This window comes from Cyprinodon tularosa, unplaced genomic scaffold (assembly GCF_016077235.1).
Source record: "Cyprinodon tularosa strain WSP-4 unplaced genomic scaffold, ASM1607723v1 ctg70, whole genome shotgun sequence".
NCBI classification, from domain to species: Eukaryota; Metazoa; Chordata; class Actinopteri; order Cyprinodontiformes; family Cyprinodontidae; genus Cyprinodon; species Cyprinodon tularosa.
In genome coordinates this window covers 4,893,496-4,907,257 of record NW_024039452.1, presented here as the reverse complement: position 1 = coordinate 4,907,257, position 13,762 = coordinate 4,893,496, and the positions used below count along the sequence as shown (strand labels likewise).

The window sequence follows — 13,762 nt, the reverse complement described above, 5'->3', positions numbered from 1 at the left end:
AAAACACTCTGAAGTTAGAGGTGGAAAAGTCCATGGATCAGGAAAACTTTAAATCTGCTTTTCTTGCCAAACGTACATAAGTAAAGCTGCAGTTTACGGGGGGACCTTTACCATACTTAATGTTCACGTTTTCACCCCCCCTGTGTGCGTTGGTTCAGCTGAAGCTGCAGAGCAACTGGGAACCAATGGGAAGCTGGTTGAGAGGCTAGTGGAGTGGTGTGAGGCTAAAGACCATGCGGGGGTGATGGGGGAGTCCAACCGGCTCCTGTCGGCCCTCATTCGACACAGCAAATCAAAGGTAAACCAACAAACAGCCATTTTGTGTTTATTCTGCCGAGTTAGCTGCTCCACAATGATTCTGTTCACTGTGACAGTTTTATAGATGTGATGCAAATATATGGTAGAGAGATAAAAATAAACAACTTAATTTAGACAACAGGGATTCATGTGACAACTGGACACTTCAGGAAAAATTTTTTTTTACTGGATCTTGTTGAGAAGCATCTTTTGCTTTGTAGGAAATCATGTCATCAGGTCTGTGCTGCCTTATCAGCTGAGTAATAAACTGTAACGACAGCAAGAATCTGGCAAAATGATCAGATAGATGTCAGGAAAGTCTGGAATCTAGTCTGTTTAGATTGGGACAGTTTGGGTATAGAACTAAACAGTCTAGATGTAGACGAGGACAGTCTGTGTATAGAACTAAACAGTCTAGATGTAGAATGGGACGGTCTGTATAGAAATAAACAGTCTAGATGTAGAATGGGACGGTCTGTATAGAACTAAACAGTCTAGATGTAGAGGGGGACAGTCTGTATAGAAATAAAAAGTCTAGATGTAGAATGGGACGGTCTGTATAGAAATAAACAGTCTAGATGTAGCATGGGACGGTCTGTATAGAACTAAACAGTCTAGATGTAGAGGGGGACAGTCTGTATAGAAATAAAAAGTCTAGATGTAGAATGGGACGGTCTGTATAGAACTAAAGAGTCTAGATGTAGAATGGGACGGTCTGTATAGAACTAAACAGTCTAGATGTAGAGGGGGACAGTCTGTATAGAAATAAAAAGTCTAGATGTAGAATGGGACGGTCTGTATAGAAATAAACAGTCTAGATGTAGCATGGGACGGTCTGTATAGACCTAAACAGTCTAGATGTAGCATGGGACAGTCTGTATAGAAATAAACAGACTAGATGTTGAAGGGGACAGTCTGTATAGAACAAAACGGTCTAGATGTAGAATGGGACAGTCTGTATAGAACTAAATAGTCTAGATGTAGAATGGGACGGTCTGTATAGAAATAAAGAGTCTAGATGTAGAAGGAGACAGTCTGTATAGAACAAAACAGTCTAGATGTAGAATGGGACAGTCTGTATAGAACTAAATAGTCTAGATGTAGAATGGGACGGTCTGTATAGAACAAAACGGTCTAGATGTAGAATGGGACAGTCTGTATAGAACTAAATAGTCTAGATGTAGAATTGGACGGTCTGTATAGAACAAAACAGTCTAGATGTAGAAGGGGACAGTCTGTGTATAGAACTAAACTGTCTAGATGTATAAGGGGACAGTCTGTATAGAACTAAATAGTCTAGATGTAGAATGGGACGGTCTGTATAGAAATAAACAGTCTAGATGTAGAAGGGGACAGTCTGTATAGAACAAAACGGTCTAGATGTAGAAGGGGACAGTCTGTATAGAACAAAACGGTCTAGATGTAGAAGGGGACAGTCTGTATAGAACAAAACGGTCTAGATGTAGAAGGGGACAGTCTGTATAGATCTTTTGCTTTGTAGGAAATCATGTCATCAGGTCTGTGCTGCCTTATCAGCTGAGTAATAAACTGTAACGACAGCAAGAATCTGGCAAAATGATCAGATAGATGTCAGGAAAGTCTGGAATCTAGTCTGTTTAGATTGGGACAGTTTGGGTATAGAACTAAACAGTCTAGATGTAGAATGGGATGGTCTGTATAGAACTAAACAGTCTAGATGTAGACGAGGACAGTCTGTGTATAGAACTAAACAGTCTAGATGTAGAATGGGACGGTCTGTGTAGAAATAAATTGCCTAGATTTAGAATGGAACAGTCTGTGTATAGAACCGGACAGTCTTGATGTAGAATGGGAAAGTCTGTATAGAACTAAACAGTCTAGATGTAGAAGGGGACAGTCTGTGTATAGAACTAAACAGTCTAGATGTAGAATGGGACGGTCTGTATAGAAATAAACAGTCTAGATGTAGAACGGGACAGTCTGTATAGAACTAAACAGTCTAGATGTAGAATGGGACGGTCTGTATAGAAATAAACAGTCTAGATGTAGAAGGGGACGGTCTGTATAGAAATAAACAGTCTAGATGTAGAAGAGGGCCGTCTGTGCATAGAACTAAACAGTCTAGATGTAGAATGGAACGGTCTGTATAGAACTAAACAGTCTAGATGTAGAATGGGACAGTCTGTATAGAACTGGACAGTCTAGATGTAGAATGGGACGGTCTGTATAGAACTAAATAGTCTAGATGTAGAATGGGACGGTCTGTATAGAACTAAATAGTCTAGATGTAGAATGGGACGGTCTGTATAGAACTAAACAGTCTAGATGTAGAATGGGACAGTCTGTATAAAACTAAACAGTCTAGATGTAAAATGGGACGGTCTGTATAGAACTAAACAGTCTAGATGTAGAATGGGACAGTCTGTTTAGAACTAAATAGTCTAGATGTAGAATGGGACGGTCTGTATAGAACTGGACAGTCTAGATGTAGAATGGGACGGTCTGTATAGAACTAAATAGTCTAGATGTAGAATGGGACTGTCTGTATAGAAATAAAAAGTCTAGATGTAGAATGGGACGGTCTGTATAGAAATAAACAGTCTAGATGTAGCATGGGACGGTCTGTATAGACCTAAACAGTCTAGATGTAGCATGGGACGGTCTGTATAGAAATAAACAGACTAGATGTAGAAGGGGACAGTCTGTATAGAACAAAACGGTCTAGATGTAGAATGGGACAGTCTGTATAGAACTAAATAGTCTAGATGTAGAATGGGACGGTCTGTATAGAAATAAACAGTCTAGATGTAGAAGGAGACAGTCTGTATAGAACAAAACGGTCTAGATGTAGAAGAGGACAGTCTGTATAGAACAAAACGGTCTAGATGTAGAAGGGGACAGTCTGTATAGAACAAAACGGTCTAGATGTAGAAGGGGACAGTCTGTATAGAACAAAACGGTCTAGATGTAGAAGGGGACAGTCTGTATAGAACAAAACGGTCTAGATGTAGAATGGGACAGTCTGTATAGAACTAAATAGTCTAGATGTAGAATGGGACGGTCTGTATAGAAATAAACAGTCTAGATGTAGAAGGAGACAGTCTGTATAGAAATAAACAGTCTAGATGTAGAAGGAGACAGTCTGTATAGAACAAAACAGTCTAGATGTAGAAGGAGACAGTCTGTATAGAACAAAACGGTCTAGATGTAGAAGAGGACAGTCTGTATAGAACAAAACAGTCTAGATGTAGAAGGGGACAGTCTGTATAGAACAAAACGGTCTAGATGTAGAAGGGGACAGTCTGTATAGAACAAAACGGTCTAGATGTAGAAGGGGACAGTCTGTATAGAACAAAACAGTCTAGATGTAGAATGGGACAGTCTGTATAGAACTAAATAGTCTAGATGTAGAATGGGACGGTCTGTATAGAACAAAACGGTCTAGATGTAGAATGGGACAGTCTGTATAGAACTAAATAGTCTAGATGTAGAATTGGACGGTCTGTATAGAACAAAACAGTCTAGATGTAGAAGGGGACAGTCTGTGTATAGAACTAAACTGTCTAGATGTATAAGGGGACAGTCTGTATAGAACTAAATAGTCTAGATGTAGAATGGGATGGTCTGTATAGAACTAAATAGTCTAGATGTAGAATGGGACAGACTGTGTATAGAACTAAACTATAAAACTAAACTTTCCAGACATTCTGGATGTAGATCTGGTCTGTTGAACTGATCAGCTTGTTTGTTCCCATCTGGATGCTAAATATTATGGCTGTATGAAACCTGCAGACATTAAACGCAATAAAGGGTAAACAGGGAAAGCAAGCTGCACAATCTATTACAGATATCAGAACATGTGTAGAAAATAGGACTGTAGTGCAGTGATCGCTGGCTAGTAGATTCCAAATGCTAACGCTAATTCAGCCTGATGGACAGAATCGGAGGGAAATTCTGTAACAGGGTCAATGTTTGATTTGAATACATTGAAAAAAAACGGGAATATTTTGTTTCTCCATGTTTTATTGTGTGGAAGAACAACGTTGATCAGATGAACTTGTTTGGGATTCGAACCAATGACTGCAAACATCGGTTTGATCCCACTGATCTGAATTGTTTTGTTTTAATGTGCGGTGCAGAGGATGGTCATCACAACACTTCTTCCATCTTGTTTTGTTTCTTTTCAGGAAGTTGTCAGGACTGTGATCCCGAAAGGAGGAGTCAAGCACTTAGTAACCATGGCAACCAGCGAACATATGATTATGCAGAACGAGGCGCTGGTGGCTTTGGGGTTGATAGCGGCGCTGGATTTGGGTAAGCTTTGATCCTGCAGCTGCACGATCGACTCGTATTTAAGTCTGAATAAACTCCTGATGAAAACCCAGATTCTTCTCAGGTTGTTATAATGAAACATCGGGTCTCTGAGGACTGGACATGTCCCTTTATAACCACAGAATTTCTGTTGCCTTTAGTAGACAAACATTTAGTCAGTTGAGTGAATCCTATTTAATTGAGTCAACGCGTTTCAATTCAATTCTGTTTCCTGCATGAGAGGTTTGTTAAAAAACATTGAAGATGGTTCAGCATCATGAAGATCACAGCAGGCGAGTTAGGGGGAAGGTTCTGGTTCGGTTTAAAGTACAGTAAGGTTCTGATCGAAAAGTCTTCTAAGACTAAATATCTTGCAAGAGAGCAACAGGATTAAACACTGAAAAACAGGCCAAACACTATCACCTGTAATGGAGAGTGTCGATCCAGCCAATTCCTCCTTCCTGGATGGTGTCAAAGCGAAAAATAGAACCAGGTCACATGAAGGTACAATAAGGAGAAAAAGTAGAGGGAGCAGATAGAAACTGTCAATTATTGACAGTAAAAAATAGAAGAATATCAGTAGAATGTAGAAGATTGAGGAAAAGTTGTTTTCTTGTCCTCCAGCAGTCTAAGCCTATAGCAGCATACAACTACCATAGCAACTATAGAGACGGCTCAGGAGCAATTAGGTTACGTTCTCACTGCAGGCCTTAATGCTCAATTCCGATTTTTTTGTGAAATCTTTTCTCGTTGCCACATTTCAAAAACAATGTGATCTCCTGTGTGAACTGCATTCATAGAGCTCTAGTGTCCCGCATGCGCAGTAGAGGACGCAATGATGTCACAAGCAGGCGTGCTCTGTGTTTACGTTAGTAAACATGGATGGTAGCGCTGGAGCTCATCTAGCGATCTTTCCCAACCTTAAAAACTCAATCTTTAAGATGGTTAAAAAAAAATAACGCTCTCCGCATTAAGGCTGATGTATACTTTGAAACCAGGTGGTCTGCAGAGACGTCCTCGCCCCCCTCCGCAGACACTCTGCTGCACCTCTCCCAAATTGTAGGTGACCGCAGACAGATATTTTTGATTTACCGTATTTTCATGAATATGGCACATATAAACGTCTTTTTTTCTCCTCAAAATGTGCGGTGCGCCCTATGTGTGTTGTTACTGCGGACGTTGTTGAGACCACCGCTCGACATCTGTGTGAACCGGCCGTTCAAAGTAATGCTGTGTTCACACCGGACGCAGCAGCGAGTTTACGTGCAAAGTCAATGGTTGACGCGCGTCAAGGCGCAGCAAAAGGTCCCGCAGCCCGTTTTGAGCAGCAGGCGCAGCGCGTCGGGAGCGTTTAAGCATCTGATGCGCGTGATGTGCCGCAAGCGCGCTACTGCTGCTCTAGATGGAAAAATTTAAGTTTTGGTGCTCGACTCGCCGCATCAACCAATCAGAGACGCTGATCTGGAAGCTGACAGCGAGAGAGACACATTGCTGATGATACAGAGCGCTGTGATCGCTCCTCTGAAACAAGTTATTAATGCCTAAATTAACTTAAAATGCTGAAATCTGCCGGCAGAATCTGTTTGCTTTTATTATCCTGGTGCCTGCAGATCGGATTATTTAGATGAAAAACACCTACCAGCCGCCGCGGTGAACCGCCAGGAGGCGACCCGGCCAGAGGCTGCTGATCAGTTAAGTTTTCAGGTGGATTTTCTCACTTAAAAACATACTACTTTATTCCCACTGATCACAGCAAATATAGCTACAATGCAAAGAAAGGATAGAGTAGCTCCGCCCAACGCGCGTCAGACCCACTTTGCACCGCGTGCCAGAACTAACTGGTTCAATCTAAACTGCAGGCAGCAGGATAATAAAAGCGAACATATTCTGCCGGCGGATTTCTGCATTTTAAGTTAATTTATGCGTCAATAAACTCTTTCAGAGGAGTGATCACAGCGCTCTGTCATCAGCGATGTGTCTGTCTCTCTGCCAGCTCCCAGGTTTGATTAATACTTTGTAATAAATACATGAATAAAGCACAGTCATACTCAGTTTTGTTCCCGCTCTATTTTTAAATACGCAGTAGAGGTATTTAAACGTAGTAGAGGACATGTATCTGTATATAAAAAAACGGTGCGCCTTATGGTCGTGAAAATACGGTATGCCCAATTTTGAAGCGTGGTCTGCACTATGTTATTCCACGCCACAACGCAAGAGGGACCATTAGGAACTGGCTGTGGGTCTAGACACGTCCGAGGTGGTGAGGAAATGGGGGCTGTCTGTGCGACAATGGAGGGACATGAGGGCCAAAAAGAGCAGGGGTCCAGGTGGAAAAAGGGTCCCAGCGTTCTCGCGCACCTCGCTCTGCTAGCTGGTCCATCTTCACGAGTCGTTTTCCACAATGGCGGTCATACAAACAAAACAAGCCGGTAAGGAACCAAACAGGAAATACGGATAGTGTAGAGAGGATGTAGATTTGACCAATCAGAGGCCTCCTGTCTGCGACCCCCTGCAATTTCGGAGAGGGGCAGCAGAGTGTCCTTGACCCAAAGCCAATAAACTTCATATCGTTGTCCGTCTTCAATTTGTACTTCGTAAGGTTGAACCTGCTTATTTAGGATGATCTGATTTGTCATGTCGCTGTAAACTTTTTAAATCTATACGCACTTAAACACTGTGGACGTCTTTCTGCAAGATTAAAAAAAACAGAATATTTTTCTAATGGAGGTTTGGCGTCACTGTGTCTCAGAGAAAGCTTTTGGTTTTCAGTTGCAGCTGAGAAGGACTTTGTGGGATCCAGCCTGGTGTCGGTTCTTCACAAGCTGCTGTCAGATGAAAGGAGCGCGCCGGAGATCAAGTACAACTCCATGATTCTCATCTGTGCCGTCATGGGTTCAGGTGAGACCCGGATCTGCTCCTTCCTCCCTCTGGGTGTGTTTTTGCCCCTCCCCCATGGTCTGATCTCTCCCTGCTCTCCTCTGCTTTCAGAGCCTCTCAGTAAGGAGGTGCAGAGCCTGGCGTTTATCGACGTGGTGTCCAAGCTGAGAGCTCACGAAAACAAGACAGTGTCGCACCAGGCCTCCCTGACGGAGCAGCGGCTAACCGCACAGAGCTAAATGACTGTGTCCACGCCACTCCCATGCCTGCCTGCCCACCTCACACCCGCCCCCCCACCTTCCCCCATTGTGTCCCATCGTCATGTGCCAAGGTACCGCGTCGCGTTAACTGCCAGCCAGACATCCAGCCCCCCCTCTGTCCCACAGCCTCCACCCTAGAACCGTTTTCTAAGCCAAGAGCAACTGTAATTTGTAATTATCGTTGAAATAAAACCGAATCTGCTCATATCTGATATGTTTAGGGTCAGGAAAGCTTCACATACTTTACGTTTGAAAGCCATAAAAATGACCGAGGTGGCCAGTGGCGAGCTGGGGTCGGACCTCGGTCCGAAGTTCCCACCTCCCGTGTGTGCATGTCCGTTCTGAAGCTACAGATGAAGAGACGACGCTTGTTAAGACCACAGCTGTGACGCCCATCGTAACGACGTGCACAGGTTTGTTTTTCCAGCCACGTCTCCTGGAGCTGGATTATAATCCCAGTAGAACCAGTGCATGTTTTTGTCCCGTTCGAGCTGTGACTGTGTTCATTTTTTATTGACCTACGCTCCCGCCGGCTTCGTTCTCAACTCTTTGGCTCCTTAACCCTCGATTCTTTCTAAGCCGCGGATTTAGCGTTAGCGAGATTTTAGCGTTTCATCCCTTGAAGAATACTGGTGAAGATTGTCAGTCGTCCAGGTCATAGTCATTCCAAAAAAAGGTTCAAAAACAATCCACTGGACTTTGTTTCCAAGTTTGTAGATGTTTCGCTTCCCATCCAGGAAGCTTTTTCAATTCAAAATGGCAGAATTAGCGTCAAGTTCAATGCTTTATAGAGTGGACCAAAAACAAAGCCTTGTTTTGGCTTAAAAACATGCAAATTAAACCGGACGAACGGGTCCGCCCCTTTGGAATGGGGGTCGTTTGGGTTCTTTGTTAGCCTGTAATACCCGATACCCGTCTATGTCTCTGAAAGGCGGGTCGTTAGAAGGGATTGTTGGCCTGCCTGAATATGCGAGGTCTTCTGTTCCCCTCTGTTTAAGGTTGGTTTTTCTTACCTTCACGCCCCTTTCAAAGCCCCATCCTCTCTGTCCACAATGTGAACACTTTAGTCCTCATTACAGGGGATCAGCCAGGCCAACAATTCCCTTTAACGAACCCCCTTTCAGAGACATAACAAGTATCAGGTATAACTCTAATAAAGCCTTGAACTCGACGCCATTTCTGACATTTTGAATTGAAAAAGCTTCCTGGAAGGGAAGCGAAACATCTTTAAACTTGGAAACAAAGTCCAGTGGATTGTTTTTTAACTTTTTTGGAATCCCTTGAAGAGGAGTCGGACATCCCGCGGCTAAGTTTGGGTTTGCTACGGTCATGTGAGCAGAGACGCCGGAGCTCTTCTCCTTGACCCAAACCCACCAGACTTCATAGCATTGTCCGTCTTCAATTTGTACTTCGTAGTTTCTCAGATTTTACCGTCAGAATATCGACCATATGCACATATATTAGCCAATCCCCTTTGACCAATTTAATCAATTTAAACCATGTTTACAGAAAGTTTTATTAAAAGCTTCTAGTTGCAAATCTAAAATCTATCAACACATAGTGAAATCTGTGTAAAATGACTATTTATTACGCTGTGGATGAAGCTCATTTTTTGATATTTTGTAGATAATAGACGCTATGAAAACCTAACGGATTGGTTGTTGGGGGTTCCTGCTAACATGCCCATCTGAGCATGTGCGACACTGTGCCGTCACTCGGTGTGTTCCCCGGCCTGGGCCCGCACTTCTTGTTTTTAAAGATACATTTATTTATCAGATTAGTGATCTACTCAGACGCGCGCCAGTGGAGACGTTTCCATCGTAACCGCATCAAAAATATTGTCGACATACGTGTTTGTTGTAAATGTTATGAGTTGTACATTTGAAGGACTCAACAGACAATTAAAAAGATAATAGCTGGTGACGTCTGAAGTCTTTTCGTTTTTTTTTCTTTGTGTGTCTGACTTCGCAGGATTTACTTTCATTTAGTTTCAGGGAGAAATCTGTGTTTGTAGAATTCAGTTTCATTTAAGGCGGGGAAATTTAGCAAAACACATATTTCAATTCGCAAATTCAGTTCGAATTTTAGTCTCATTAATTTACCAAAGATTAAAGCCTGGTTTATGCTCAAAAACCGGGTCGTCTGCGTGTGTCGCAGTTAACGCAGATATACTCCCTTTCCGCTGACACTCTGGTGCACCTCCCTAAAATTGTAGGGGACCAAAGATTGGTCAAATCTACATCCACTGTACACTATGCGTATTTCCCGTTTGGTACCAGAAACTCTTATTTGCTCTGCAAATCCATCTTGAAACCTTCCGTTGAAGTAATTTTGTGAAGGGGCGAAAATACTGGTTAGCTGATTGGCCTATGTTGGTGATAGACGGGCCAAATAAACCAATCAGATCAACGAAGCATATGATGTACTAACAGAGCGACGACGAAAACACAACCATAAGCCAGGCTACTCTTGCCGAAACCAGTCGGGAGAAGAGCAAAAACATCTTTTCCTCTGAGAAAAGCCTCCAGAGCAGTGTTTTGCTCTTCTTTCAGTGAAGAAATACTCTGTAATTCCAATAAAACTTGCTCGATAGCCACGCTAACGCTAGTTTCATCGGCTGAAGTCGCCATGTTCTTTAGACCGAACTGTCGCGCTTCTCGTTGCGTCACACCTCAACCCGCCTCAAAGCCAGCGCTGATTGGACGTTCCTTTCTTGAACGGCTCCAAATTTTGTTTAACGGAGTCTCCAGACTGATCTGCGAGTGAAACCTTGAAAGCTGGCGAGATCAGGATGGTCTCACGAGGCTAAGAAACTGGCTGTAGCGCCGTCCACAACGCCTGGCACACCTCAGGACGCTAGTTTGTAGCTCTGTGTGCAACAGTCTGTTGGTTTGCACCTGAAGCCAAAAAACGCAAGGGGTGCCTATCTCCAACAGTCAATGGGCGAGAGGCGGGGTACACCCTAGACAGGTCGCCACTGGCGCAGGATGCGATAGACTGGCAACCAGGACAAACAACCATTCACGCACACACTCACACCTAAGGACAATTTAGAGAAGCCAATTAACCTAACAGTCATGTTTTTGGACTGTGGGAGGAAGACTGAGTACCCGGAGAGAACCCATGCATGCATTCCCTGGGCCGGGAATTGAACCCAGAACCTTCTTGCTGCAAGGCTGAGCAGCCCATGTTTTTATTCACATTTCCATTAAATAACTTTTAATTCTCTCCATACGTGTGAACAAAGACCACAGCCGACGTCTCAGTCAGGTCATTTTATTGGATGATGAAATGATTCCAATGTTATCGGACATGAGGAGGTAGTTACATGGTAGATGGAGACGGGACGTACAGTGCAGGTGATCCTCACGGTGACGAGCACTTTTGTTTTTCACAAAATCGACAAGATTCCCTTCAGTCGTTTGAACATTAGTGTTAAAAAAAACCCACATATTTACATTAAATATTTAGTATCAAAAAGGGTGTCCCTCGTTTTGTCAGTAGCATCACAAGTTTTTTTTCAGGATGTAACATATTACAACGAAAAAAAAACAGTTCTTGAAAGTATATTCTAAGTCATTTGCTACAAATGCATGCTTAGAGCAGAAATAAACACAGAAAAACACCTTTTTAGTAGATTTCATTCAACCTTGTTTGCATGTTTGAGATCTGCATCAAAATAAATGAAGGAAAAAAAGCCTTTTTTGTACTAACACACAAATTGCCATGTGAAATGCTGAACATGTCCAAAAGATTTCACTGTCTTATATGTGTATATATATAAAAAAAACAAATACAAGTTGCGTGTTTTCCCAAGGTCTCAGCTCCGGGATGGGCTGTACGCTTACATACCTTCTGTGACGACCACAAGAACATTATCTACATTTTTTAAAATTGTTAAAAGGAATCAGTCAGAAAAAATGGAAATAATCAGAATATAATCAGAAGCGGGAGGTTTTTTAATTCCTGCTTGCACTTTTAGCCACTAGGGGTGCTAGATCTTTAACTTCCAGGGCAACTTGGCGCTGTCGCTAAACTAAAGTCTCCCTCGGGGTTTTGGAGTCTGATATCGTACCAGAAGTCGTGGAGTTCCTGGCTAGATTAAATCCAACATCAGAGGACCAAAATGTCGCCTATCAACTTTTTAGGCGACTGTTTCGACCCTCTCGAGTCACACAGGGAAGTTTTGGAGAAGGTTTAATTCTTATAGGTATTCAACTTACACCAAGTGCTGAATACTGACCTGTAAAAATCAGGTCGAAAAATCAGCTAATATGTGGGTCAAAAGTAATTAAGTGTTTTAAAATATGCAGGGACCTGGTTTCTTCGTGGATTAATCAATCTCTGAGGACAATCTCAATCACATATATTTCAGTTAAAAACTAAAACGGTAATACCAGAGGACTTGATAGAATGTTAGCCATGAACAGGAAATGGTAACATTTTAAGGGCAGATTAGACTTCTGCAACAGCACAGATCAAATGTTGCTTGGGTCTGGTTGCGAACCAGTTTTGCTGGTATGTTCCTGTACCTTCTGTCTGGAATTTCTAGGGACGCACAGCAGTTTCCGGGGAAAGCACAAGGGGGAGCCTATTCCAGAACGTGCGAGAACTTCGGCTACACCGGCGGGAGTGTTTTTCTTCCAAAACAATGGCGCGTCTGCAAGACATCAGGGTCATGGAGATGGATGTAGAGTTGCTATACATCGAAGAGGAACAGGTTCTGTTAATGGAGCGAACCTCCTCGATTAACCTTACGTCGTAGTCGTCCATTGAAGTTGTTCCTCTGTTTTTAAAAACGGCGCGCGCCGGCACCGAATCGATAAGGACGACCACACAGACAGCCGGAAAGGCATACCAAGGACCAATCACAGCTGCTTTTTGTCTGCGCACTTCAGCTTGAGGTCTGCGCGGGTTTGCGAATGTCCGACGCGTAGTCAGGATTTTTTTGAGGTGTGCGACGACGGTTGCAGAACCTCTGAGACAGATTTTACAGCTGCAGAGGCTATGCGTCAGACGCATAAATTGGCCTTAATTGTGCGCCGTTAAGCCCAGGCAAGAAATGTTTAAGCATCAAAGTCCCCATTATGACCAGAAGAGGGAGCACTAAAGCCTTAAGTCGACATGTCCCCATTACAAAAAACGCAAAGGGCAACTCAAAAGTCCGTACTAAGAAAGAAACTTTTTTTGGATGTGATTTAAAGACGTTCCCTAAATGCATTGCGTTAAACTCAAAACTGTTTTCACAAAACAGTTTTTCTCGTGCACCGCTAACACCGATTACACTTAGAAGTGCGAGGAGGGCGTCAGGCTGTGGCCGTTTGACTTTCTTTACACGCAAACATTAGCATGACTTCGGTAACGCAGAGGTTCAGATCGAGTGAACACGAGATGATGTTCACACGCTGCCTCTTTTTGTGCTCCTACTCACGCATCGGGCACAGGTAGCTGGAGTTACCCACCAAAGACCTGCGCCCACCCTTCATTTCCGGCCACTGCAGATGGATGTTGCTAAAAAGCGGCAAAGCAGGACATCTAGTCGTGCTTTTCTTCATCGTAAACTAATTTCATAGAACAAAGACGTTAGTTGTTTAAGCTATCCTTTGCACTATTGCTTTAACTTAAAGGGGTGATGGAATGATTCTATAGGGTATCTGGTCCTTAAGGTCTCTGAATAGGGTGTGTTTCCTTCCTTTTATGGTATGCTCATGAATATTTAGATGAGCTGTGCTCTGATTGGTTGGTTTACAATGAGCGAAGCTGCTGAGCAAAGACGCATCATAGCAACAAGCACTCACTCACTGAAACAGAAAAATGGCCATCATAGCCACACGGCTAGGCTGAGAGAGGACTGCTGCAGACGGGCTAACGTTAGCCCTGGCTGCCGTTACCTTTGGAAGGTCATCTCAAATTTGGAAATGTATTTTTAAATTACGCATTAGATCAGTAAATAGGCCATATAGTGACGCTTAAAAATATGTTCTCGCCTCAAATGATCTTAAAACGTATTTTAATTGAACATCGGCAACAGAAAAGAT

The 13,762-nt window shown here is 43.0% G+C and overlaps 1 protein-coding gene across 2 annotated transcripts in view; it reads left to right on the top strand.

Moving 5' to 3' along the window:
• rap1gds1 (RAP1, GTP-GDP dissociation stimulator 1) overlaps positions 1-8,403 on the top strand; it is a 48,292-nt gene extending 39,889 nt beyond the window's left edge. For both annotated transcript variants that reach the window (XM_038268472.1, XM_038268471.1), the window contains 4 exons: positions 159-298; positions 4,464-4,590; positions 7,357-7,485; positions 7,576-8,403. In XM_038268472.1, coding sequence (XP_038124400.1) covers positions 159-298; positions 4,464-4,590; positions 7,357-7,485; positions 7,576-7,703 — 524 coding nt within the window. In that variant the 3' untranslated portion in view covers positions 7,704-8,403. The remainder of the gene's footprint in view (positions 1-158; positions 299-4,463; positions 4,591-7,356; positions 7,486-7,575) is intronic.
• The last annotated feature ends 5,359 nt before the right edge of the window (positions 8,404-13,762 follow it).